The sequence below is a fragment of the Eleginops maclovinus genome, chromosome 4 (genome assembly GCF_036324505.1).
Source record: "Eleginops maclovinus isolate JMC-PN-2008 ecotype Puerto Natales chromosome 4, JC_Emac_rtc_rv5, whole genome shotgun sequence".
Classification (NCBI taxonomy): Eukaryota; Metazoa; Chordata; class Actinopteri; order Perciformes; family Eleginopidae; genus Eleginops; species Eleginops maclovinus.
The window spans coordinates 34,898,567-34,926,186 of NC_086352.1; the positions used below are offsets into that span (position 1 = coordinate 34,898,567).

At 43.5% G+C, this 27,620-nt stretch overlaps 2 protein-coding genes across 3 annotated transcripts; both read right to left on the reverse strand.

Annotated features, from left to right (window-relative positions):
• Window positions 1–554: 554 nt before the first annotated feature.
• Window positions 555–6,022, reverse strand: mtfmt (mitochondrial methionyl-tRNA formyltransferase). 2 transcript variants are annotated; one of them, XM_063880522.1, is made up of 9 exons: window positions 5,724–6,022; window positions 4,702–4,899; window positions 4,111–4,233; window positions 3,926–4,028; window positions 3,774–3,849; window positions 3,610–3,701; window positions 3,454–3,532; window positions 2,641–2,714; window positions 555–1,199 (listed from the first exon to the last, which is right to left on the reverse strand). In XM_063880522.1, exons 1-9 carry the CDS (start codon window positions 5,882–5,884, stop codon window positions 1,017–1,019), a joined length of 1,089 nt encoding a protein of 362 aa, XP_063736592.1. In that variant the 5' UTR covers window positions 5,885–6,022; the 3' UTR covers window positions 555–1,016. The 2 variants fall into 2 exon arrangements, with proteins under 2 accessions (XP_063736592.1, XP_063736593.1); XM_063880523.1 differs by lacking the exon at window positions 2,641–2,714.
• Window positions 6,023–11,232: 5,210 nt separating this feature from the next.
• gpt2 (glutamic pyruvate transaminase (alanine aminotransferase) 2) lies at window positions 11,233–27,550 on the reverse strand. Its single transcript, XM_063881684.1, has 11 exons — window positions 27,141–27,550; window positions 26,239–26,328; window positions 20,529–20,637; window positions 19,796–19,929; window positions 18,739–18,982; window positions 17,751–17,830; window positions 16,600–16,736; window positions 15,598–15,772; window positions 14,818–14,973; window positions 12,614–12,726; window positions 11,233–11,711 (listed from the first exon to the last, which is right to left on the reverse strand). The coding sequence occupies exons 1-11, from the start codon at window positions 27,441–27,443 to the stop codon at window positions 11,567–11,569; spliced, it is 1,686 nt and encodes a 561-aa protein (XP_063737754.1). The 5' UTR covers window positions 27,444–27,550; the 3' UTR covers window positions 11,233–11,566.
• Window positions 27,551–27,620: the final 70 nt, after the last annotated feature.

The window sequence follows — 27,620 nt, forward strand, 5'->3', positions numbered from 1 at the left end:
AATTAAAATTGCTTTGTTTAATATACTGTGGATTCTGGGCTGCTAGCGCACATATCATACCTGCAGTCACTAACTAAGTACATTTACTTAAGTACTGTACTTAAGTACACTTTTCAGATACTTGTACTTGCTTGAGTATTTCAGGTTTTGCAATTTTGTACTTCTACTCCACTACAATTCAGAGGTAAATGGTGTACTTTAACTCCACTACATGTATTTAATACCTTTAGTTACTTTGCAGATCTGGATTAATGATGTGAAATATAATCAACCTTTGAATCAGACTTTAGTTTTTCTCCCATCTTGCAAGTAATTTGGGCAACAGAGCTTCGATTTATGGCAGAAAGCTGTGCATTTCTCCATCTGAATATGATGGCCAGCTGATGGACAGATTTATTTATTTACATTTTTTTTTATTATAACAAAGAGCAACCAATGTTTGTTTACAACTTCCTCCCAAGTATCATGTGTTAGTTGGCCTATTGAGGGTAAATAATTCTCACAATACTTATAACGGAAATCTCCCCTTTGTGGGACGAATAAAGGAACTCTGATTCTGAACATTGTATTTAATATTCAAAACTCAAGTGATTACATCATTAGACCAATTAACAATTCACTTTTGAAGCCAATCAAAGAAGGCAGACATAAATATATACTTATACAAAATGTAGTCTGTATCAGTGTTAATTCATGTTAACCTGATGTGCGTCTCCAGCCGTCCAACATCTCTGTGAAGCTGCACTTCGGTTGTGGGCTAAATGATAACATCAACAAACTAACATGCTCACAATGCTCATGTTTGAAGTGACATATGTTCTCCGTCTTAGTTTTAATAGAAATAAACAGTTCCTGTTTGAACCTGATAAGTCAGCAGCGATTTCATTTATTACAATAAAAGCAAGGTTCAGATACAGTCATACTGTACCTGCAGATGTCTTAAAACAGACAGAGTAGCACATTAATAATTCCCAGCAGCTGACGGCATCTGCAGAGTTCATATCAAAGAGGAAACATCATGACGTAGAGTTCTCTCTCAGGTCCTTTGCTTCTCCTCCGTGTTTCCTGCTGACAAACAGTCCTTTTGTGATGTCACACTCTGACTTCCTATGCAGGGTCTGGTGCAGGTAGCCATTATAGAAGTCTCCTGCCGTCAGCCTCTTCTTCAGGACCACAGACCTGAATCCCACCCAGCCATCCTGCAGCATGGAGCACAGATTAACACAAAGATGAGGGGTACACAGACTCAGTGACATTCCTTAATCAGGCCATAGCCTTCACTACATGTTAAATGAATGTGACCAGCTTTAATATGAAGGGCAAAAACCCAGGGGCCAGCAACTAAAGATGAATAAGGTTGATTTGTTATAATGCATAACTGCAAGCTCACAATCTGCTGCAGCAGTAATGTGTGTTTGTCACAACAATGTTGTAAAATGACAAATTAAAAGTGCAAATTATACTTTACTAATACTACCGTCATCTGGCTACTACTTTATTTGTTCCACTTCATTTTTTTAAATTCTGCTACTTATCTTTTCTACTTGAATGTGTCCTTAGTTGATTTTCTAATTTTATAAATGAGTGCTTGCCACTTATCTATGCTGTTTTATTTTATTGGTTATTGTTACTGTCTCTTTGCTTTAACGATGTAAATGTCCCCTCTGTGGGAGGAGTGAAGGAATTCTGATTCTGATTAAATTTGGAGATTTGCACTCAAACACGTGTCAAGGTTAAAATACAGGTATATGGACCCCATCATGTAGTGGCTTTCTTCAGCTTCTTCCTGTTAACACATTCGGTTTTTTATAAAACGCTGTTAAAACATGTTTCAACCATACCTAAACTATAAAAATACACACTTTCAAACTAAACTACTCTGTTTCATTTTGTAATTTTTGCTGCATTGTTGGAGGAGCTCGGGACCTATGATTTTAATTGCCAGAACTACACTGTAGCAGCTGTGCATCCGACAATAAAAACCCTTGAACCTATATTCTGCAGCTGAACCACAATCCTACTCAAACACAACAATTTACATAATCTACAATATGATAGGAATTATTCTGAGCTGAAGGCGGCTTTTGCGTAATGAAATATATTTTAATGTACAGATAAATGACTGACATTAAAATGGTTCCTAAAGACAGCCCATAGCAACAAATAACTTATAACCAGGCCTGAGATTCTGACAAGTAAACACTGAACAGACTGGATGAGGAACTCTGTACAGGGGATGGGAAGAGAGGAACTCAGGCTTTGTTAAATTAAACCTTCACAATAGGTAAGGTTTACACAGAGATAGCTCTTTTTGAACCTCAGAGTTTTCTCCTCCAACAGTTGGAACTAATCCCGCATTCTGAAAATTGGCCCAGGGTATTCAGAATATCACTGGAAAATAAAATGCATGAAATGTGTCTTTCTGATTCTTTTGCACTCCTGGAAGCTCAGAAATGACATGTATTAATAACCCTTAAGTGCTGCAAACTAATATTGAACAGAGGGACCTGCAGCCAGAGACGGCCTAATATTTACATTAATAACATAGTTCCTGTTGTGTCCACTAGATGTCACCATCATCAAATCAGCAGTATCAAGAGAGCAAACAGAGGACCTGAATGCAGGGGGAGTGTAACACACCTTACAGCACACAGCCAGTGTGTCGGACTCCTTCTGATAGCTCACTGAGCCGTGGGCCACTCTGCTCCTCTCATCTGCAGGAACATGGAGTGATCAAAGACAGCAGTGACGTTATACTCATAGCCTGCTCTAACTTCTGGTTGTTACATTAGCAGTGCGGAACAAAGCAGTACTTTTAGACTACAGCATACTCTGTGCTTTGTGCTGTGTTTTCTTGAGAGCTCAGTGATGCAGGAGGTCTAAATAATAATATATATTTTTTTCGGGCTCTAAAAGAACCCTTCTATAAAATCCCAGGTAGCATATATTAATGGGTCACCATATAACTCATCTGTATACATTTTATTTGTATATCAAATACTATTTAATTCCTTCAAATGCTCATCCTGATTGGCTAACATTTGTTTGGCTCAGCTAATCAATTATAAAATTAAATGATCTATTCATATTTATTACACTGAATAATAATTCAATTAATGTCACTTTGATTTGGCCAAAAGAAGCGTAGTACTTAAGTATAACTTTTAAATCTGCTGCGTCCAGTTAGTCTAGAGTAAAGGAGCTGTAGACAATTCAGTAGTCACTTTATAAAGAAATGGTACACAGTGAGAAAAAATGCTGCCAGCATCGTTCAGACCAAAAATGGGTAAAAAACTCAAAGAGCCAAAATGCTGACTCATTTCCAGGTTTTAAGACTCATTCCTCACCGCTCTACTTTTAAATAGAAGCATTTTGAGCTACTTGACTGATGTTCCCGCTTGCAGTGCTTCATGGGACATATATTCTTGTTCCAACAGGATTTCCCAAACTTACCTAATAATGAAATATGACATCTTCCTACAAAATCCAGGAGTTTTATCGTCCTGCCCATCCAGGTGGTCCTCAGAGGAGTCTGATGGCAGAGAGGCATCAGAGATATTCAACAGTGTGTTCCACACCTCAACCCAACACGTCTCCATGTCTCCTTACCCTGCAGCCGATGGCGCGGTAGAGACGATTGATCTGATCACAGGTCTGCTCCTCCCACTCCACCCAGCTCATGGAGGTATTGATTTTTGGGGCTATTGGAGGAAATTAATAAATATAAAGTGGTTTGATGCACGAATGTGTCTGTGTAGTTCAGAGCTACGTACCAAATGTTCCTCCGGTCCGGCTTTGCTCTTTTTTCTGAGCTATTCTCTCAGACAGAGTCATCAGTGTATCAACCAGCTGCAAAACACACACACACACAGCCGAGTTAGCTTCCTGTGAGTAAACAAATACCTGACATGTTCCATCCACCCACCAGGTGCGCTCCTTTAGTGGAAAGGGCGGCTTCCAGCTGGTCTGCAGTGCAGCCTTCAGGGACCTGATGGAGCTCCTGCTGGAGGATGGGGCCCACATCAAACCTGGGGAGGAGGCATGTTAATCTCTGTGTGATGGTGGAATATAAAAACAGGAAAAGCATGGGGGGGGTTCCCCTCAGGTTACCTGTGAGGGCGGATCTGGATGATGGAGACCCCCGTCACAGAGTCACCATGCAGGATGGTGTGGAAGATGGGGGCCGGACCCCTCCACCTGGGCAGCAGGCTGGGGTGAACATTCAGAATCCCACTGCAGAGGGCGCGCACACACACACACACACACACACACACACACACACACACACACACACACACACACACACACACACACACACACACACACACACACACATTACTAATAGTTTGGAAATGATCATATAAATTGAAACATTATTTAAAATTGTTCTTTAATAAAGTTAAATAATTGTATGTTCAGGTGAGGGTTATGATATGAGTAAATAAGACGTTTTGTCTTGGCCATCATTTCTAGTAATGTAATATTAATTGTTTAAAATGTGAATGCATTGTTGAATCTATTTTTAGAGACGTGTCCACACACTGAGATCTCTGCTGTCACTTTAGAATCAGAATATCTTGATAGTCGTCATACTAAGGTATAACGACAGGGGGCCACAGAAACCAAACCAAGACCTCCAGAGGCAGCAGGGCTCCCTCTTCAGGTTTAGAGCATCACATGTAGGAGATGAAAGCAGCTCACTGTGGGAACTTGTTGATGAGCTTCTCGGGGAGCAAACATCCGAAGGACACCACCACCCCCACATCAAACTGTCCTTCCACAGAGTGGGGGGGCCAGCTGTGGACTGGGAGCTGGTTCTGCAGAGCGAACCTCTTCACCGGGACGTCCCCCGGCAGAGCCACAACCTCAAGGGACTCCACCACCCCCCCACTGGAGCTCCTACAAATGACATGGAGGTTGGTTATCAACGTGCGCTAACATGAGGAAATACAAGGCATTTCATCAGCTGCAGGAGGAGGAGGCTCACTCCGCCTCACCGTCACCAGTTTGAAGTCTTCTGTGGTCTCATTAGAATTGATATGAAGATTGGAAATCTAACCCCACATTTATTTCAAAGTCTAGGATAAAGATGAAAATGAACACCAGATTATAGAGCAATGATGACACTTGTGGAAATGGGATTGTCCCGATAAGAAAAGAAACCAAACCGCTGTGTCTTCCAATCACAAGCAGGTGTACAAGAGTTTTGTCAGATAAATTAAAAAACACACATTGCCATTTAATATAAGGAGGTAACTTGACTCGAAAATGGAAAGTAAAGGAAAAGTAACCAATTTTTCCATACAACACTTTTGTCAAATACACCTTTGTGTTGATTTTGGTTCCATAAAAGGAAACTCAGCTATTTTATTTTTTATTAAACATATTTCAATGCATCTCTTCACATGAAATGTAGACAAGGCATTGGCACTACTCAATAAAACAGGACAGAAGTGTAGAAGTGATATAAAAGAACAATGATGTGAAGCCATATGTTACTGTACAATTCCCTGGGGTATCAGGGAGGTGTTAAAACTGGATTCTAACAGGGACCCATAGAAATCTAGCGTATTGTTTCCAACTGACTGACATACATTACACAGCAGTTACAGAGGACTGTAAATTAAGATGGTAGACCCAGTAACAGAAGAGGCTGTGGGGACAACAACGCTGCTGGGGTTCAGTCTTCACACAGTGTGTATCCCAGGGGGTGTGGGACTCACCTGTTGGATGAGAGCAGTTTCAGAGACTCCACAGCGAAGTGGTCTGACCCGAAGAACAGCAGCCTCCAGGGGGGTCCGGAGGAGGAGAGTCTGCGGGGCGGCCGCTGCCTCCCGCCGGCCTGCAGGCAGCGGAGCGCCGCGGTCCTGCCCAGCAGCCACATCCGAACAGCAGCGTCAGCTCACTGCGACATGTCTCCAGTGTCAGTGCGGGCTTTGGCAAATGTCTGTCCCTGTAGTTAGTTTGCCCTAAATGTGTGTACATAGGACGCCGCCATGTTTTCCATCACACTTCCGCCTGCGTCTTCTTCTTCTGTGGATTCGGCAGAGAGGACACAATGATGGCGCTCTGCTGGCCTCTAACGGTGCTGTCCAGTTATCCGTGCCCACAGTCCCGAGCAACTGTGGCCTATCAGTCTAAAACGGTATTTTTCTTAGTCTACAATTTCCGATTGTAAAAAGACTTACCCAGTTATTCTGTGTGTCTTTGTGTTCTGCTGATTTACATTATCCCCCCTTTATGTATTTGTTTTAGTTCTCTTGTAGGAAGTGGGGGTTCTAGAACATTTTATATGGGGTGGCAGAGGAGGGGCAAGAGGTCATGGCAGGGTGGCATAGAAGGGAGGACAGTATATGGGATTTTATACTGTATAACCTATGTATTGTTATATCATACCCTAACAGTAGGAAGAGAAGAGTATGGAGAAGGGAAGGAACTGCTCATGATCCAGAGCATACACCTCATCAGAGATAAGCCTGCTGGTGGTGTTACGGCATGGGCATGTATGGCTGCTAATGGAACTGGTTCCCTTATATTTATTGATGGTGTGATTTGTCAGCAGGATGAACTCTGAAGTGTTCCGGGCAATATTATCTGCTCATTTTCAGCCAAATGCTTCAGAAGTCATTGCGCTTCACAGTGCAGATGCACATTGACTGCGAAAGCAAACAAAGAGCTCTTTTAAGGCAAATAAGTGGAATGTTCTGCAATGGCAAAGCCAATCACCTGACCTGAATCCAACTGAGCATGTATTTCACTTGTTTAAGACAAAACTGAAGGGTAACTGCCGAAAGAACAACAGGAACTGAAGAAAACTGCAGTAGAGGTTTGGCAGAGCATCAGCAGGGACCAAACCCAGCGTGTTGTGATGTCTATGGGTTCCAGACTTCAGGCTGTCATTGACTGGAAAAGATTTGCAACCAAATATTAAAAGTGACTATTTGATTTATAATAATGTTACTTTGTCCAATTACTTTTGGTTCCTTGAAAGAGGATACCACAGATGACTTGTCAGTCGAACACCATTCATTTTGATGTAAATACCCTTACAGGCTGACTTTCACTACCTCATAATACAGGGTTTAGTCAGACGCAGGTTTGACACCATCCCTAGTCTATGTTAAATGATGGATATTGTTACCATGCTGCAAGTGCATTTAGAATGTCACATATTGTGAATAAATCCCTTTTTATTTTATATTCACTGTGTCACTGAACAATCTGCATGTATTACAGGAAGAAATATTTGGAAATGTCGTATTGGATGGACTTCAAAGTGTAAAAATGCCTTAATGTTATGTATTATAATAAAGTTAACTCACTGAACTAGCAGCCAAGAAAGAGCAAGAAAACGGCTTCACTTTACAGAGCCATAGCTATAAACAGTCTTTGGTGTATGTGATCAAAAGTTGTATTCAAGGGGATAAAAACGCTGCTGAAGGTTAATCCAATGTCTCTGTGTCCCTTTGAAATGATTACCGATAATCCATCATTATTTATTTGTAATAAACTGGTACGGCACAACAAGCTATGTCATTTTTCCAGTTTTATTCAGGGGCGGGACATTTGACAAATCTCTAAGCGGTTGACCAATCACAGCACAGTCGCCAGCAAACCAATCAGTGCAGAGCGCACTTTTGTAAAGGGTGAAAAGTGATCATTTATGCACAGGCAGTGAGGAAAATAAAGCGCTTTTTCAACATTGAAGCATGAAAACATGTCATAGTGGAGCAACACAATACATATATGGACCTGAAAAGTAGCATGATAGGGGACCTTTAAAGTCTTTCAACAGCGCACACATTATTTATTACCCAAGATGAACACCAAATAAAGAACAGTATCTTTTACCCTCATCCAAATTGTCCACACTTTTCCATTTCATCACTTGATTACAATAGGTTTGTAAATTACAATACTAAGACTACAGGTGAACAGCAAACACCAGTGTGATTTTGGTGAGATTAGGACTATCTTGGACAAAGTAGTGACTTTCTCTGTTATTACAATAATATAGTTTATTTATTATTTATATAAGTAGGTTTTATGGAACAGCAGGGCTATACTGACAAATGACATCTTATCCTTTCATTATCTATTTTGTAGGAAGGAGGAAAAATAACAGAGAGGGACTACACTTAAAAACGATTTGTTCCAATACGAAGATTGTTACAGATTTGTAAAGTCTGCCTCCTCTCCAATGTATGCACATACATTATTCAGCAGATTGCTGTTACATCTGATGGGTCTAATTCAATATCCAGCCATGCATGAAATAACATTGTAGGTCAATACGGGTCATTTTTGACCCATGTTGTCCCTTAGAAGTGTAGTGATACAAAAGTGATTTTTATTGAAAAAGTAAGAAAGGAAAAATTAAAATAAGACTTTGTGATGATTAAAAACAAGTCAATTGATGAATACCTTGGAGTTCTGACTTATTCAAGTAATTTATTGCAAAGAATTTTATAATTACAACTCACTTGGGTCACTTTTGACCAATGTTGTGTAACAAAGGGTTAAGGAACAACATAACAAATGACCCGTATTGACCTACAATGTTATTTCATTCATGGCTGATGGTTTCTTTGCTGTTTCTTTGGAAATCAATATCTTTAATCATTTAATATTCCAAATGTTCATTAAATATCTTGTTTCTGATTAACATAAATCATTATTTTCATTCTCCCTTTTTTAATTTATGAACTGAAACAGTTTTTGTATCACCACGTCAGGTTTACACTTATGGGTCAAAAATTACCCATGTATGCCAAGTGCGATAAAAATGAAAAAAATACATACTATAATAATCATTTTGTTAAACATAATTGATTGAGCAGTGATCCAAGAAGCAAGTGGACCAAGAACCTTTGATTTGTAAATGTTTGCAGTTAGGAACATGTTTACTGTAGTCTACTTTTCACATGCCAAACCTCAGACCATGTCACAACTCAACAGGTTGCTTTGGCACATTGGACTCTTTGAAGTGTTATTTTGTACTTCTTTTACCTTAAGAAACTATTTAATATGTTGCGAATGATAACTGTACATAATATTTGAAGATTACTTGACCTATCTTGACCCTCCAAATAGAGGGAGAAGCATAGCTCAGAATATGGATTCAGTGGCAACATGACCATGGTGAGCTATGTGCCGAAGAAAAGGAAAGCTGTTGTCCTCCTGAGCACCATTATACCGACTAATGAGATAGTAAGTCATAGTTATGACTTGCAGGATTATTTTTCTTTTGTGGTGCAAACGGGCTTCCATAAAGTACAAATATACACCTGAAAAAGCACTTTAAATCTTCTCTGAACATAGCGTGGTCCGGATGGGTTATTTCTGAAATATTAACCGCCATGGTGTTCCTACCTTTGTAAAACGGAACACCCTGGCTCTATAGAGGCTCATCATAACTCACTTGTCCTCGTGATTACATGAAGTCTTGTAGATAGATAGAATCGGAGGATGAAACCCTCTTTATTTGTCACATACATCATGCACACAGCAGAGCACACACAGTGAAATTGGTCCTCTGCATTTAACCCATCCTAGTACTAGGAGCAGTGGGCAGCTATTGTGCAGCGCCCGGGGAGCAATAGGGAGGGGGGATTTGAGGTGTCCCCTAGGCCCTGCTGTGGTGCCCTTGAGCAAGGCACTGGACACCTCCAATCCCCCCTCCCCATTGCTCCCCAGGCGCTGCACGATAGCTGCCCACTGCTCCTAGCACTAGGATGGGTTAAATGCAGAGGTCCAATTTCACTGTGTGTGCTCTGCTGTGTGCATGATGTATGTGACAAATAAAGAGGGCTTCATCCTCCGATTCTATCTATCTTCTTTTATTGTGAAAAACCTATACCACTTCCTGTGCCCTGAACCTGACCTGAGGTCCTCAGTGTCAGTAGCCATTGGTTACTGTAGCCTTTGACCTATGACGTCGTCGGGGTGATAACACTAATAATCAGAGACGATCAGAGAATCAGAAACTCAGAGACGATCAGAGACGATCAGAGACTCAGTGACGATCAGAGACGATCAGAGACTCAGAGAGGATCAGAGATGATCAGAGAACACTTCTGTTTTATCTTTATCAATAAATGCGTTTTGGAAAATATATATCTGTTGATGTGTTTAATACTGTACAAGAATCATTATGCAGAGAACGGCCTTTTTGTGTGTGTATAATACTATGTATATTTGACATTTATAGATAGTACTGTTGCAAGTATTATTTTTCAGTTGTAGACAAACAAAGTTCTGATTTACTTTTCTAAAAATATTTTGATAATTTGAATCTTTGTGACAAAACTAGTTAGTCCACTAGTTTAATTTTTAGAGTGAGTTAGTTAAAACTGTAAAATAAATGTAATGAGATAGAATTATAAAGTCGCAATAAGTGAACATACTCAAGTAAAGGGATCAGTCTGCAGGGATCAAGGACTGAATGAGGCTCATTCTTATCTTGTCAGTAAGATATTTAAGCACTCCCTCACCATCATATCTCCTGATGTCCCTCAGTAGGTAAAGCAGAAGTACTGAACCTGCAGTCTCTGAGAGGCACAGCTGAAGTCTGTGAGTCTATCTTCAGATCTGAAACAATCACTTTTTCATTTAATTTGAATATACAAAGATCCTTAAAAGCTAAAAAAACAGAAACACTTAGGACAATGAAAAGATGGCAATATATGGCAGACTGCGGTGAGCTGTATTTTAAAGTGGGCTCACTCGTCCCCCCAGAGATGAGTCCGATGAGGGTGGTGTCATCAGCGAACTTCAGGAGCTTGGCAGAGTGGTGACTTGAGGTGCAGCTGTTGGTGTACAGGGAGAAGAGCAGAGGGGAACCAGTGCTGATGGTCCGGGGGTCAGAGACGTGATACCCCATTGCTGTCCTGTGAATGTTATGATATTCTGAATATGGTTTGTTTCTTTAATAATCTCAGGCTCTCCTGGGTGTGCTGCATGCTGCGGTGTGACTCTTGGTATGGTCTCACTTGTAGGAAATGTGTTCATCTTAAATGATTTCTTTTAGATTCACTATATACTGTGTATGTATATATATATATATATACATTTGCAATCCTTGCGTTGTTGCAAAAGCACTATTCCATCACTACAGTTTCACTGATCTTATTTTACTATAACTTTAACAGAGGTAGCTGGGCAGAAGAACTCATTGAGTTTCTCACTCCTGTATCTCCATAAACCCATTGTACTTAGAAACGACAGAACGGATTAGAGTAAACAAAGCCTTTAATATTATAGGACAATAGCAAAACCAACAAATAATAAATGACCTTTGAAAAACCTTAAAACTGCACCTTAATAGAACTCGTCATACGCATAATATTTCATAACCTGATGTTTGCAGTGCTCGGCTCAGCATCTTTAGATGTGTGTGGGTGGACAGAGCATGATGCACTCTGGGAGATCAGTAACTGTTCTGCGTTGCCTTTGTCTGGTAGAGGATCCTTGGCTCCTCAATCATCAGCTGAGGAGAAGGCACAGTATTTTTGTAACACAAGTTCAAACCATAGCACTAATAAGGTCAGGCAGGCTCGGTCTGAGCTCAGTCCGGCTGCTGTGCCTCCTCTCTGTGACGGCTACTGCTCTGAGCCTCCTCCTGGGAATACTCCTCCAGGAACCGCAGGTGGAACTCCTTCAGCTTACCGAGGAGGACTGTGAGCTTCTCTGGGCTCGGCAGGATGGTCATTCTAAGGAACGAAGAAACACATATTTTACACACAGTCTCTCTCACTTTGAACCAGACAATGAAATACAATAATCAGCTCTCTTATCTTGCACTGCAGAAAGCAGGAGACACTCTAACGTAGCAGCGTTGGTGTGGTTTGCTGAGGTCACAGGTATTTAATGAGAATAATAACACTATTAAATATTTGTTATCTGTGTCTTTCTTTAAGAAGACAGTAAGGCAGCAGTTATTAAAATATGTTAAAGCTTCACTACAAAACAATCTGAGGACTACACTCTACTTGTACATTCTTTCTGTGTCATATATCTGAGTTTACCATACACCATTACATATTAATTAAACCAATGTTTAGACTGATTAAATGGATGTTCAGGATATTTAGTAGTGATGAACAGTGTTATTTTAAGGTATTTGGTTAGTTTTTTAGCTTAAATGTTTCACATGATCTCACTTCAATTTGAAATGTTAGTGACATTTGGTGAGATATTTTCTTGAGGGTCTGGGCCCCTATTGTAAAGCTTTGATAGTTCATCGGGGTGTCCCATTTTACATTTCTCCATGCGATTGCAATTTAATTAAACTGTTTGTGATCAAATGAAATGAAACAGCTCTGGATAGCCACTGAGATACCTGTAGTGAGGTCTTGTGGGTAACTGGGCTATCTAGGCTGTCAGCGCCACATCTCTTGAGAGGATGGGCATTACATTTGAATGGGCCGCTTCTTTAGGGGGATGCAACAGTTAAACATGATGGCTTTATTTCTTAGGCATTCTCATTTTTCAAATCAAGACAGATTTGTTGTTTGACACTTTAACAACAGTCTTTATGTAAGGATCCTATGGTCATGATGTCACATCCTGTTAGCAGTATGCATAAGAGATGAAGGAAGGCTTCCTGTCCAACCTGAAGTGATATGTCCCCTCCTTCTGGCCGAAGCCACTTCCTGGAACCACGCAGATCCCAGTCTCCTCCAGCAGCTTCAGACAATACAGCATGTCAGGAGCCATGGAGCGGGCCTACACACACACACACACACACACACGCACACGCACACGCACACGCGTCAGCTGCTCAGCATCAGGCATCACACTGGAGATGTGTTCAGGAACATCCACTTGCTGCTGCTCATTGCATGCTGGGATACACTCTCAGTATAATTTCTTGTTTATAAAGAAGTAGAGGAATGAGTCCGAAATATGGAAATGAGTTAGCATTTCACCACATCTGGTTGCGTATTCTAGCAATCAGCATTTTTTGAAAGCATTTGTGGTGAGATGCTGGAAACAAGATCTGCGATTAACACAAGCTGAAGAGATTTTAACATTTTGGTCTACGACATAAAACACATCAGTAAATACCCCACTGGAGGATTCAAAATGGTGTTAACAAGTGTCTGAATGAGACAACTAGAAATCATCATGCTCAACATTAGCCGCCTTTAGCTTAGAGGTGGTGACATGAAGTCATGTGACCGTGATGTTAGTTCCTTCATTGCGCAACATTAGCCGCCTTTAGCTTAGAGGTGGTGACGTGAAGTCATGTGACCGTGCTGTAGTTCCTTTATAGCCCAACATTAGCCGCCTTTAGCTTAGCAGTGGTGACGTGAAGTCATGTGACCGTGCTGTAGTTCCTTTATAGCCCAACATTAGCCGCCTTTAGCTTAGCAGTGGTGACAGTAAGTCATGTGACTGTGATGTTAGTTCCTTTATAGCCCAACATTAGCCGCCTTTAGCTTAGAGGTGGTGACGTGAAGTCATGTGACCGTGCTGTTAGTTCCTTTATAGCCCAACATTAGCCGCCTTTAGCTTAGAGGTGGTGACGTGAAGTCATGTGACCTTGATGTTAGTTCCTTTATAGCCCAACATTAGCCGCCTTTAGCTTAGCGGTGGTGACAGTAAGTCATGTGACTGTGATGTTAGTTCCTTTATAGCCCAACATTAGCCGCCTTTAGCTTAGAGGTGGTGACGTGAAGTCATGTGACCGTGATGTTAGTTCCTTTATAGCCCAACATTAGCCGCCTTTAGCTTAGAGGTGGTGACGTGAAGTCATGTGACCGTGATGTTAGTTCCTTTATAGCCCAACATTAGCCGCCTTTAGCTTAGCAGTGGTGACGTGAAGTCATGTGACTGTGATGTTAGTTCCTTTATAGCCCAACATTAGCCGCCTTTAGCTTAGAGGTGGTGACGTGAAGTCATGTGACCGTGATGTTAGTTCCTTTATAGCCCAACATTAGCCGCCTTTAGCTTAGAGGTGGTGACGTGAAGTCATGTGACCGTGATGTTAGTTCCTTTATAGCCCAACATTAGCCGCCTTTAGCTTAGAGGTGGTGACGTGAAGTCATGTGACCGTGATGTTAGTTCCTTTATAGCCCAACATTAGCCGCCTTTAGCTTAGAGGTGGTGACGTGAAGTCATGTGACCGTGATGTTAGTTCCTTTATAGCCCAACATTAGCCGCCTTTAGCTTAGCAGTGGTGACGTGAAGTCATGTGACCGTGATGTTAGTTCCTTTATAGCCCAACATTAGCCGCCTTTAGCTTAGCAGTGGTGACATGAAGTCATGTGACCGTGATGTTAGTTCCTTTATAGCCCAACATTAGCCGCCTTTAGCTTAGCAGTGGTGACAGTAAGTCATGTGACTGTGATGTTAGTTCCTTTATAGCCCAACATTAGCTGCCTTTAGCTTAGAGGTGGTGACGTGAAGTCATGTGACCGTGATGTTAGTTCCTTTATAGCCCAACATTAGCCGCCTTTAGCTTAGAGGTGGTGACGTGAAGTCATGTGACCGTGATGTTAGTTCCTTTATAGCCCAACATTAGCCGCCTTTAGCTTAGCAGTGGTGACGTGAAGTCATGTGACCGTGATGTTAGTTCCTTTATAGCCCAACATTAGCCGCCTTTAGCTTAGCAGTGGTGGCGTGAAGTCATGTGACCGTGCTGTAGTTCCTTTATAGCCCAACATTAGCCGCCTTTAGCTTAGCAGTGGTGACGTGAAGTCATGTGATTTTCTTTTACATAAATATGAACCAAATATGTGTGACGGACAGGCAGCATGTGGATGGGTTGGTTTTTTCTGATGTCCTTTTACAAAAATACATGCTGTAACAGACCTTGGCTTCCTGAATGGCTCGGGGGGGGATGAATATCCGAGGGAAGGCGTACATGGCTCCTTGGACCGGGTTGCATTTAATCCCAGGCACAGAGTTCAGGATCTGCTCCGTCAGCCTGGCCTTCTGAGCAAGGACGTCCAGGACCGAGCTCTTCTCCTGGACAACACAACACAATACACAAGGCTGAGGCCAGAATACACAACTGTGTGTCGGTCACCAGCTTTAAGTCATGGCTTCAGTAGAACATCTGATCGACTTTAAGCGGTTTCATCAATGGCATTATTAATGTAGAGCAGAGTTCATAAGGCTGAGATCCCTGCACTAAGGGAAACACCATAAATCTGAAACAGCATGTGGCGTTTCTCAGTGGATCATGTCTTCATTTATTTATCATACATATTCATCCTATATTGGAGAAGACTGCAGCATTCGCCTCTTGTTACACCAGGGTCCAATATAGTGTGGATACACCTCCTACCCGTTTTACTGACGGACCAATGGAAACACTGTTAGATTAATCCCACTGTGCCAGAAGATATCTGATATGCCATTTGATTCCAATGGAGCTGAATCCTGAGTGTCTCTTGTGGTTCAGCAGGCTGCTATCTAAAGTTACTGCTACACACACACACACACAGACCGTCTCTAATGATGCCGACGTCCTCAGGTGTTGATTTTAATGAACTGTATCGCTGGATGCTTCTTCTCAGGGGTCAGGGGTCAGGGCTGGTGCCTGTCACTAACACCAATAAATTACTGTGAGCAGGTAAAGGCACTCACCTTGATAAACTGAGCGTACGAGGGCTCGTGCTCTCTGGGGGGGTTTACGATGACGTCCATAGCTGCTTGTCCCGGGACGGGGGGGCAGAGGCGCACAGACAGCAGTTTCACCAGCTGATCCTTCACCTGGGGGTCCATGTTCAGCACCTCCATGTAGCCTCCACGGAAACCACACCTTGGGGGGGGCAAACGAAGAGAAGCACAGATATAAGATGAGAGGGACACTCCACATCAGGGTTGTTAAATCGGAATCATCCCTGTATGTGCCGCTGGTAGCAGTGAAGGTAGGGGGGAGGGAGTAATTTACACCCACTGCTGCGGAGCCTTTTAGATTCACAGTGAGCTAGAGCAGAGCAGTGTGTCACTTCGACTAATTTGTGCGGCCGCATTTGGAGCGCTTAATTCCAAATGATTTCAACATTTCAGAAAAATGGCTGGTGACGTCACAGATGTGTTTGACCGCGTCTTTCAGAAAGACATTATCATAGAAAGACCGAAAGCCCTTTAAATGTAGCAGATCTGAATGTTGCCAGTGCTGAGTGTTGTATTTTTATCTCTGTGTGCTGGTGGTCGTGCTCGCTCTGCAGCTGTCCGACTGAGGGATGATCGATCATTCATACCAAGCAGAGAGCAAGCATCCCCCGGTTACTTGTGGTAAAAAAAGCAATGTCAATCAAACATAAAGTTAGCTAAAGAGATAGATAAAGGCAACAGGGCTACTGTGTAATAGCACAGCGGTGTTGTGTGGTCAAGATAACACTATCAAAGAAACATTGAAAAGCTGCCCTGCTGTCAGATAAAGAAATATAATAATTATACAAACACAGACTATTCAGCCAGTCAGTTTCTGTTTCAGACTACAGAGCAGCTTCTCTCCTCTTCATCCTCCACATGAAAAAAAAAAGACTTTTCGGAGTTGAAAAGCACTTTATGAAAATGTATTAAAAGCACTTTAATGCTCTGTGTGTTCCCAGCATGGAGGCTCGGTGCTCGGATACTCACTCTCCGGTGTAGCCCTTGGAGGTGGAGTGGAAGGACACCAGCTCCACGTTGCTGAAGTACTCGAGGCCCATCTCATACAGGACCTTCTTAAAGGAGTGGAACTGACAGTCTGCTGAGTACACGTTGTCCTGGTACACCTGGAACACACCGCAGGTTAAACTACAGAGCTCTAGCATCAGCTCAGCACCAGCTCCACCTGCAGCCGCTGTCAGCTGCACGGCAACTGAACGTGCAATGTTACATACATCCATATTGTGGCAACATTTTCTTGCAAAATCAAATTCTTAATCCAATTTTTTATAATTAATATAAATACCTATATTCATTATCCAGACATTTTAGGAAGATACAGTTACAGATTAAACATGGATCAATCATTCTCATAAGGACATTAGTTGTTATTTCTAAGTATTTAATTTGTTACAATAGTCTTTCATTTCTTTTTATAATAGTACTTTTTATGCTCTTTTCTTAAACAAAAAAACGTGTTCTTCTTTCTGTGTCTTTGTATGCACCACTTACATCAGAGCGAATTCCTCGCATATGTAAACTTGGTAATAAAACCGTTTGGAAATATGATAATCAAATATAACTATAACTATAACTTTGGTAACAACTACATTAGGAACATATTGGTGTTTCTTGTGATTTATATGGTGAGAAACGTGTTGTAAATAATTCTTTAGCCTGTGTTCTTTTAATGGGTTTTATGTGAATTACAGGAAGGAATCAGAAAAGTTGATGTTTGATTACATTAGATGTGCCTGTTTCTCTGGTGGGTCGCTAAAGCCTGGTTGTTATTCACACACAGACCATACTGCAAGGACACAGTCCCTGTAAACAGCACTAACTCTGAGGGGGGGGGATCTTATTTCAGCAGACTGGCTGAAATAAAATATCTTGGATACAGCACACACATAAGTATTGATATGATTTTGATTGAATGCGTTCTATGCATGGTTTGAATATCTGAGTCTCTGCTGATCACACCTGAAAAAATAAGAACTGTCTCTGAATGAGTGCCGTTTCAACTGTCCCGGGGCACAGGAACACACAGGGTCTGAATATTATATATTTAAAATGAATGGATAATATGTTAAAAAGTGTATTTCTCCTGAGCAGGTGTGCTATGGACTCTGTAGGGCAGGTACCTCATCAGCCATGACCAACAGATTCTCCTCATAGGCGAAGTGCAGCACCTCCTCTATACACTTCTTACTCTGCACCTGACCTGAGAGGGACAGAGAGATCACACTGATCACAAACTGCTGAAGCTACTCACAGGGGAAACCATTGGCCCAGCTACTAAAGAACAACAACAATGGTCAGCCCTCAGCCTTCAGAGCGTGATGCAGACACAAACACTTTGATAATACATTTAAATGTTCTAAAAGAGAAAACAAGTCAGCGGTGTAGCGTCTGTGACTTGTTGAAAACTGATCAGAGAAGCAGCTTTTAGGCTCTGAGACGGGGTGTGTCTTTGAGTAGAAACTCAGACTCTCCATGCAAAGCCTAAATGAGAACGCACTAAAGAAGATGATATTTAGCAAAAAAATACATGTGAGAAAAAATGTAAATGTATTATCTAACTTCCACGTCTTCAAATTTATGAAATCTAAAAAGTATACTATTCATATTCATACTATATCCATACAGTTTCCTTGTGGTTGCTGTCATTCAATAATATCATCAGTAAAAGAATTTGACTCAGTACATGACATGTCTCAGATTTTTGTTTTGTTTCCTGTATTGTTTATTTGAGTATTTACTTTCTAAAAAGAAATACCATTTCTATTGATGTGAAATATCCGCCTAAACAACTTTACTTGTTTAGTTTTTCACCAAAGATGAGATTTGACAAGATTATGCTTCGACAGGTCTTGATTTTATAATTGATCCTCGCCAAATAATGCTCCTTAACGCAATAGAACTGAGTATTATAATGTGATCTTGGTTTAGAAGCAGTTCTATAACAAACTATTATATAGTTTGATAACCCAGTTGTCACACTGCTTACAGACAAACCTGACTTGAGAGCAATGCAGATGTGTGTTAACTAAGAAATATTATGGCTTCATTAAAAGGTGGAGTAGGCAAAGTGTGGCTCAGCTGCTCTCTGCCAGCTCCCTGCTCTGTTACCGGTGGGGTTCCCGGGGTTGATGATGCAGAGCGCTCGGGGCTGGCAGTGCTGCTTGGCGCTCAGGTACGCTCTCTGCAGCTCTTCTATGTCCAGCGCCCAGCAGTTCTCCTCGTCCAGGTAGTAGTTGATGTGCACGGCGTCCAGCTCTGAGAGGGCGGCGGAGTACAGCGGGTACTGAGGGATGGGGATCATCACCCCCGTCCTGCCGCTGCCCTCCCCCGACACCAGCAGCTTCAGGATGCTCTGTAACAACACACACTTCTGATGTGATCCAGGCTCACACACCGCCACTAGCACAATCACATGCATGTTAAAGCCTTCAGCACAACTAAAGGAATCACAGCCACGTTCAGGAAGATGGAGTGAAAGTGAAAGGGGTGGGGGGTGTGGCTCAGGGGTTAAATAGGCATGTACCAGTCACATGGTCAGTGGTTTGATCCCCAGCCTCTTCAGCCAACATGTCGGAGTGTCATTGGTCGAGATTCTAACCCCAAATGCTCTTGAGGCATGAGTACAGTTTTTAGTGTTTTCTTTTAACAATGTTTTTATTCATTTAGGTGTAGAACGTGTACTGGGGCCCTCTGGCTTGTTTCTGACAAACTGCTTTGAGAAATGGCACAAATAACCTTGCCATAAAAGCACCATGGCTTTCTTTGTAAATATTGTAGATATATATTGATTTTGAAATATTTTCTTTTTTGGATTGATCCTATTTGCGTAATTATTCACCTTTCCATTGGAAAAAACAAGTTAATTAACGGGATCATTATCAAATAAAGATTTGTTTAGTCTGTGGAATACGACCGGGATATCTCTGCAGCTACACAATACTTCATTTAAACACACATTTACTTTTGAACAAATATGGTGCTTCCTGTGATTTGAGTATTGTCACCAGTCTATAACGCAATTTCAATCTACAACAAAGCTGCCACTGGCTTAAAAGTGCCTTGATTTCCTTCTGTGGCACAGAGCAGCAATCCTGAAGATTCCCTCACTATGACGAAAACTGTCATTAACTCATAATGCCCCCCTCCTCCAGAGTGCTGCTCCTACCATGATGCCGTCACTGGCCCCTGTGGTGAGGTAGATGTTGTTCCAGTCTGAAGGGACGCCCTGGTCTCTCTCTGTGATATACTCAGCCACATGCTGACGGATGCAATCCACCCCCTGACTGGCACTGTACGAGCCTGAACACACACACAGAATACACAAACAGGTTTTAACATGTATTCATTCTGAGGAAAATAACGCTTTGTCTCACGGCAGACATTATGCAATGTCATGTTTCGAGACTACTGTTCTCTGGTTTCACAGCAGGAGTGTAATGCTTCTTGGTAAATATGGCTGTATGTCCACACACACACACACACACACACACACACACACACACACACACACACACACACACACACACACACACACACACACACACACACACACACACACACACACACACACACACACACACACACACACACACACACACACACACACACACACACACACACACACACACACACACACACACACACACACACACACACACACACACACACACACACACACACACACACACACACACACACACACACACACACACACACACACACACACACACACACACACACACACACACACACACACACACACACACACACACACACACACACACACACACACACACACACACACACACACACACACACACACACACACACACACACACACACACACACACACACACACACACACACACACACACACACACACACACACACACACACACCGAGGCTCTGTCCTCCACAGCCCTGCAGGATGCGCCGGGCGCGTTGCTTGGCGTCTTCAGGGAAGGCGGGACTCTGCAGCAGCTCAGGGTAACAGCACAGAGCAACCACCTGCAGGATTCAAACATCACAAGAAGAGAGGGAAGAAACTTCTCAAATATTGGCTTCATGTGTTCTCAAGCTAATGGATCACACAGTCAATATTAGGACAAGTCAGTCAACAGTTTGGAGAAGCAAAACGGAAAGTGGAATGGAAAATGACTTGCAATATACAGACAATGAACACAGTCATTTTCCAGCTGACGCATATTTTGGATCTTCAAAAGTAGGCGGGACGGGGGACACTGTGCAGGGGGACAGACGCTGGTGCCTGATACACAGACAGCTGATTTCAGCCTAACGCAGATAGATCAGCATATGCACTGAAAAGGTGGAAAGTATTGAAGTGCAAATACTTTGTTATAGTACTTAAGTAAATGTTTCTGGTATCATTACTTTACTCAACTATTTATTTTTTGTATAATTCTTTCATTTTTAACAGAAATACCTTCACTTTCTACTTCATACATATTCAAAACAGGTTTGTTTAGTTTTGATCAGTATTTGGTGGCGTGATCATTATTGTTTTTTTGATTTCGACTTGACTGAGAACAGAGACATTCCTAATCACCCATGTGAGGGAGATGTTCTATAAAACAGTTAGTAGTTATGGCTATGTTTTACTTGAGTACATTTCAAAGCTCATGCTTATTTACTTTTACTTCAGTAAAAAAAGTTTAGTGAGAACTTCAACTTTCACCAGAGTATTTTTGAACACTCCCTCATCACTCTCTGGGTGCTCTTTGGCTTGACGCTGCAGGGCATGAATGGCGCAACAAGGACTACAAGTTGTACCGAAAGGTAACACCTGCCACTCATAGGTCTTTGGGTAGGTATCTTGAGCCATAGCTCGCCAGAGGAATCTTAGCAGTGGCCTGTCAGCAGGGAGTAGATGAACTTGGTGGAACATAGATTTTATGTCACCACTGATGGCCACGCTGTGCTCACGGAAACGGAGGAGCACGCCAAGAAGAGAGGGACCCAGAGTTGGACCAGGAAGAAGGCTGCGATTCAGATTCAGGCCATGAAGCTGGAAAGAGCAGTTGAACACCAGCCGGTGTTTTCCACTCGCTTGTCTGATGATGTGATGTGGAACATACCAAGATTCTGAACCTGGCTGATCATCTTTGGGATCCACCTCCTTCACATACTCCATCTCGACCAGTTTCAGGATCTCCTGGTTGCAGATCTCAATGAGCTCAGGGTCCTTCTTCAACCTGCGTTCAGTTCCTCGCAGCCATGGCAACAAGTTATGGGTTGAAGAGGTTAGCCGTGGACTGTTCGGTGCTCTGAGCAATGGGGTAGCATATCGAGACACTCCACCTGCTTCTTTCACTGCAGTTTTCGTCTCGAGCAGCTCCAGGCAATAATGATCCTGCTTAGAGCGGGTTACTTCCTTCTCCTTACGGTGTGGAAAGGAATCGAGTCTCCACAGTCTCTCCACATTCTCCATCAACTCAGCAGTAGCTGGGCAGGATACAGTGTTGCAGAGTGTGAACAAGGCTTGTACATCAGAAGTCTGAAGTCGAGGTAAGGCATTGGCTGGGCCCTGAACAGCCCAACCCAAGGCAGTATGGACGGCGATGGGTCCCCCATAAGGTCCCATGTGGACAGGCTCTTTGGGCACCAACAAGTGGGAATGATCTGAGCCTATCAGGATCAGCGGCCGGGCTTGGACAAAGTCCGGTAAGGGTAGGCCTCGTAAGTGGGAATACTCCCTCTGCAGGTCAGAGGCGGGACAGGAATGCTCAGCCAAGTTGAGGACAGGAGCAGTAAAGGCATTGGCTATAAGGAATTTGATTTTCTTCTGGCTCACTGGGGAGATTGAACAGGAGATTGTCTCACCACTTATGGGAATCACCTCATGACGCACAGTTCTGAGATTCAGGACCTCTTCTGGTCCTTTTAGTTGCAGCTGGGACACTGCAGAGGTTAGGATGATCGTTCTTTCTGAACCATCGTCAAGTATGGCATATGTCTTCAGCCTCTGCCGGCCATTGATCAAGAAAATTGGGACTACCTTCAACATCACACGGGGAGATCTGTTTGGCTGATCCATGTACAGAGTGTCTGCAGAACAAGGTGCACGGACGAGCAGATTGAGGGTGTTTCCCGTTGCTGATTTCTCTGAGCCATGGGGGCCTTTAGATGTTGACGGTTGAGGTATGATGTTATGCAGGATGGTGAGATGCAACTCTTTGCAGACATTGCAAGGCTTTTTGAGGGTGCAATTATCTGGCTTATGACAGCGGGCACATCTGTAGCAACGATCATTCCTCTCTATCCAGGTTCTCAGTTGTGACGGGCTAAATTCTTTAACTTTCGGGCAAGTTCCCAGGAAGTGTTCCTTGTTGTTACAGTATGGACAAAAAGGTTGGAACTTGGGTTTCCCATGGATTGTCATCCCCCTTCCATGGCTTGGTTGAACATCAGGCTGGCTCTCCACAGTGGCGGTGTTGCTCAGGTACATCGTGGTCGGCGTCGCCCTTCTCCCCAGGTTCTTCTGGACTGGCTCTCGTCTCTCCACTGACGCAGGTCCCGAGACTTGTTGGGCAATACTCTTGGCCCGGGCTTTAACCTTGAGCCATGCTGAAAAATCTTCCAAGGTGTATGATTGTTCTGAACCCTCTTTCAAGATGCCACGAAGCAAACAGTGCTCAATGAAACTGTCTCGGTTTTGAATGGGGAGCTTGGCAAGAAGCCTGTCTACGTGAGAGCCACACCGTAACTCACTTCCGTCTGCACCTTCCACTGACCTCAGCATGCCAATCAATGAATGTACAGAAAGAGCGAAGTCCTGGAAAGCGTTGCTGTCACCAAGTCTGACAGGTGGTGAATTGAGGATGCTAGCTATTTCACTTTGGACCAACTGCCGTGGCTGGCCATACTTTGCCTTAAGGGCAGCAAGAGCGGAAGTGTAGGGAGTTGAGGCGTGCATATAGGACTTTGCCAGTTTGTATGCACTTGGCAGCCTCAAGTGATCCATAAGGACCTGAAACTTGTACTGTTCAGAAAGGTGAGCGTGGATATCTAAGAGATTCTCCAACGCCATGGTAAGCAGAACAAAGTCACTTTCCTTTCCGCTCTCAAAATAAGGCAATCTTGGCTTCGGGATGCCAAAGGCAGTCGCTACTAAAAGCTCCATTATACTAGCGCCCTCTGATACCCTCTCAATGGGGTTAGGCAAGGAAAGAGGTGCAGGTTTCTCACGAACCGGATCTGAAGGCCTCTGACTCCTGGCCGGACGAGGTGCGGTCAGCGCTATGTGGTGAAACAAAGGAGGTGATGGAGCCGCATGCTCGGGACTGGAAGTCTGAAGTAATGTGTGACTCTCAGCAGTAGGATCAGAAGTTGCTGCTTGACTCACAGCATCTACAGGTAGACTCACAGCTGGAGGTAAGTGGTGGTACGAAAGAGATTGTTCACTCACTGGAACTTGATAGGAGACCGATGTCTGAGGAACCTCAGGGGGAGCCTGCTGCTCGGAGAACAGATCAACAGGTTCAGCTGAATCCAGGACTCTGGAGCTCAGGGAAAAAGGAGCAAGCACTTGAGGTGGGTCATTCACACTGGACATAGCTGGCGGAGCGGGTGGATGTTCTGTGGTCATTCCTACATCCCCAGTGAAGGATGTGATTAATCGAGCCTCTTCCAGTTCTCTTCGGACTTTCCGTAGTCGTCGCTGTAGAGTAAGAGACCGGGTCATCCTCTCTCTCTCCTTCAAAGCTTCTTGTGCTCGCCTATCCAGTTCTTGTGCCCGTTCATCTATAGCTTGTTCCTCCTCAATCTGACGCTGTATCTCCTGCAGTTCTCCAAGTTTCCTCCTCTCATCGACCATGGCCGCCTGTTGTGGGGTGAGCTCCACCTGTTGGCTCCTGCGTGAGCTTCGGGAGCTTCCACTAGCATAAGTGGAGCTCGAAGAGAAGGCCGTCTTCGACCTTGGTGGTGGCTCACGCTTGTCGCTCTTGCCCCTGGATCTGCCAGGTCTCACATCTCTCAGGTGGATCGGAGCAGATGCTGGCTGTGTAGCTGGCTGTGGAGCGGGCAGTGGAGCGGGCAGGGGAGCGGGCAGTGGAGCGGGCTGAAGAGCTGCTGATTCAAGCTGGACATAGTCGTGGGTAACTTCATAGTCCTCTTCTTCTTCCTCCTCGACTGTCGTCTCTTCCTCCTCCACTCCTCGTTCCCCAGCGGCTGTGTTCTCTCTCAGCGTCTGATCAGGGTTTTCATGGTCATCCGCCTGGACATCAACAGCACCTGGGGGTGGAGGCGGCAGTACGGCTGCTTGGCTGTGACGAGGGAGGCTTTTGGGCTGGCTGGAGAGTTTCCCATCAGGATCCAGGAAGCCATAGCGGTCAGGTGGACGTCTCTCTCGTGTAGGTCTGGATACCGTCCCCTCACTTCTGGTTCCAGCTTGGGGGGCCTTCTCTGGCAACGTCAACTCTCTTGACTCCTTACCGTTGCCTGCCATGGTATCACTCACTCAGTATCCGGCTCGAAGGACCATTGAAGGAACTGTAGGGGTGATTTGGTTCGGGGAGAGTGAGTGTGGCGAGCAGACAGGGTCTCGGTCAGAAGACCCAAAGGGCAAGGATGCAATGAGGCAAGGAGAAGGCAGGGTTTAATGCAAGAACCAGTATTTATTTTCCCTTTTGGTCTTGATTATTTTGTGTGCTGCATGAGAAAACAAAGAAACAATACAACTACAATTAAATAACGAAGTGGTCAATCAAACAGAGAAACCAACAATCATGTGCAAATACACAATTCAGAACTAAACAGCAAAGGCAACGAACAAGCAACAATCATGTGTGAATACGCAATCCACAACTAAACAGCAAAGTAACAAACAAGCAACAAACAATTCCCACATGGCTCCTAGCACATGTCTGAGAACAAAGGGATCAGCAAAACTACCACAAAGGCATACAAATGAAACAATAAACAATGAATTGACCACTCACGTTAACTTGAAGACGCACACTTCAGGATATGTGGAGGAAACTCAGGACACAGGGTTAAATTGGTGTGCTGGCAGGGAGTGCAAAGGAAAAACTAAAGGGTGAGCAGGCTATTTATAGTCTCCGCCCCTTAGCTGGCAGGTGGAGTGGGATTCAGTTTGGCAGATTCACCATATTAGAAAGATAACTGAAAAAAAGGACGAAAATCCAGGGAGTCTTTTCAACGAGTATCTGTACTTTTTTGCAAATTTCCCCTCTGTTGGACTATTAAAGGTATTCTGATTCTGATTTTACTTGAGTGAAGGATGTGTGTACTTTTCCCATCTCTGTGCATTTGAAGTCATGAGAATTTGAAGTAATGGAAAGTCAAAAACAAATGCTTGAGCTTTTTTATGTTTTACCATTTTTGAGACTCACAGAGGCACGTTGACATAGTCTCTCTTTAAGGCCTCAGCTGCCACGTGGGCCCCAGCTAACTTTTATGTCCCAACAAATATCAAAATCAAACCTACACCCTGCCCTGAGGCCAGATTTAAGCTCTTGCTGCACTAGCAACGCTTCTGCGTGAGCTCACAGTAAGAACTAACAGTGAAGGACGTGAGCATGAGGACACACAGCAGGTCTGTTGCTCCTTAATGTGGTGCTGTCCCCTCACCTGACGGAGGAAAGTAATTGGCTGCTGACCCATGGCATGAGCATCCCCGATGTTTGCTTTGATCACCTCGGTGAAAGACTCCTTCACTCCCTAGAGAGACAAGAAAAGAAGAAAATATCATAAACATCTATCACCATGCTTTTGATACAAGGTCAAACACTGTGACTGTCATCACTGCAGAGGAGTAAAGTAACTAAGTAGATTTACTCAACTTCTGTACTTTATAACATTTCTTAAATGTATTTTCAATGTTTTCTTCTTTGCACTTCTACTAACTCCACTACAATTCAGAGGTAAATCATGTGCCTTTACTCCACTACATTTATTTAATACCTTTAGCAGTGGTGTAAAGTAAATGAGTATGTTTACTTACTTTTTCAACTACTGTACTTAAGTACAATTTTGAGGGACATGTGCTTCACTTGAGTATTTCCATGTTATGGTACTTTGCACTTCTACTTGTGTACTCGTTTAGTCTTACTCCACTACATTTACATAGCACCTTTAGTTATTTGGCGAGTTTGATTAATGACAAACAATATCATTTGCATGAGGAGTACTTTTGGTACATTTTGATGATGATTCTTTTGTACTTTTACTTGAGTACCATTTTGAACGCTGGACTTGTACTTGTAACAGTATTCCTACACTCTCATCGCTGCAGTGTGGGCACAGTGACCGGCCAGAGCATCTCACAGCCGGCCTGCCTTCAGACAGGCACCAGGATCCGGGATGATGCAATCTCTGCTGCTCTGCTCCGCGCGCCGTTTAACCAGTGTACTACCCTTTGTTGTATTTTACTTAAAGCCTAATAAGGAAGCTTTGAATAAAATATATTTTGACAGACTCTCCCATTATTCTGTCTTCACACACATATATACGGTAATGTAACAATGCCTGACCTGCTGCAGCCTCCTTTCGATGTCCCCCGCCCTGATAACGATGGGCCCTCTCACAGCGTACTCCACCGCCTTCACCTGCGGGCTAAGGCTCGCCATGGTCAGGCTCTTCTCTCGCATCCGGCCAGGGTGTCCGGCTCCGGTCTGCACGGTGGCCTCAGCCGTGCTGAAGCGCGCCAGCCCGGGCTGCTCCGTAACCTGAGGCCCGGGCTGCGTTTTATATCCAGCCCGCTGCCATATACCGGAATAAAGCGGGGAGTTCCGAGGCGGAACAGACCGCTGTACGAGGTCTCTCAGACGGAGCATGTTTCCTCAGGGTCGGTGCTTCAGCAGCCAGGTGGAGCTGTTAGTTAGCCATTACTGAGGCAGACAGCTGACTCACTATTTAGCTGTCTGACATCAACACCGAATTACGCTCGTGCTATTCTGATAGCGACTTCCTTTTTTTCCCCGCGAAAACTTTATTGATTTAGATTACCTGAT

Bases quoted from the DNA above. Each gene is read 5' to 3' on its own strand.
- mtfmt (XM_063880522.1), bottom strand. From the start codon at position 5,884: ATGTGGCTGCTGGGCAGGACCGCGGCGCTCCGCTGCCTGCAGGCCGGC. The intron at 4,900-5,723 runs GTGAGTCCCACA...TGTCATTTGTAG, and splicing joins AAACTGCTCTCATCCAACAG to GAGCTCCAGTGGGGGGGTGG. The intron at 4,029-4,110 runs GTAACCTGAGGG...CCTCCTCCCCAG, and splicing joins ATCCAGATCCGCCCTCACAG to GTTTGATGTGGGCCCCATCC.
- gpt2 (XM_063881684.1), bottom strand. From the start codon at position 27,443: ATGCTCCGTCTGAGAGACCTCGTACAGCGGTCTGTTCCGCCTCGGAAC. The intron at 20,638-26,238 runs GTGAGGGGACAG...TGAATCCTGCAG, and splicing joins CAATTACTTTCCTCCGTCAG to GTGGTTGCTCTGTGCTGTTA. The intron at 12,727-14,817 runs GTCTGTTACAGC...GTGTGTGTGTAG, and splicing joins GAGCCATTCAGGAAGCCAAG to GCCCGCTCCATGGCTCCTGA.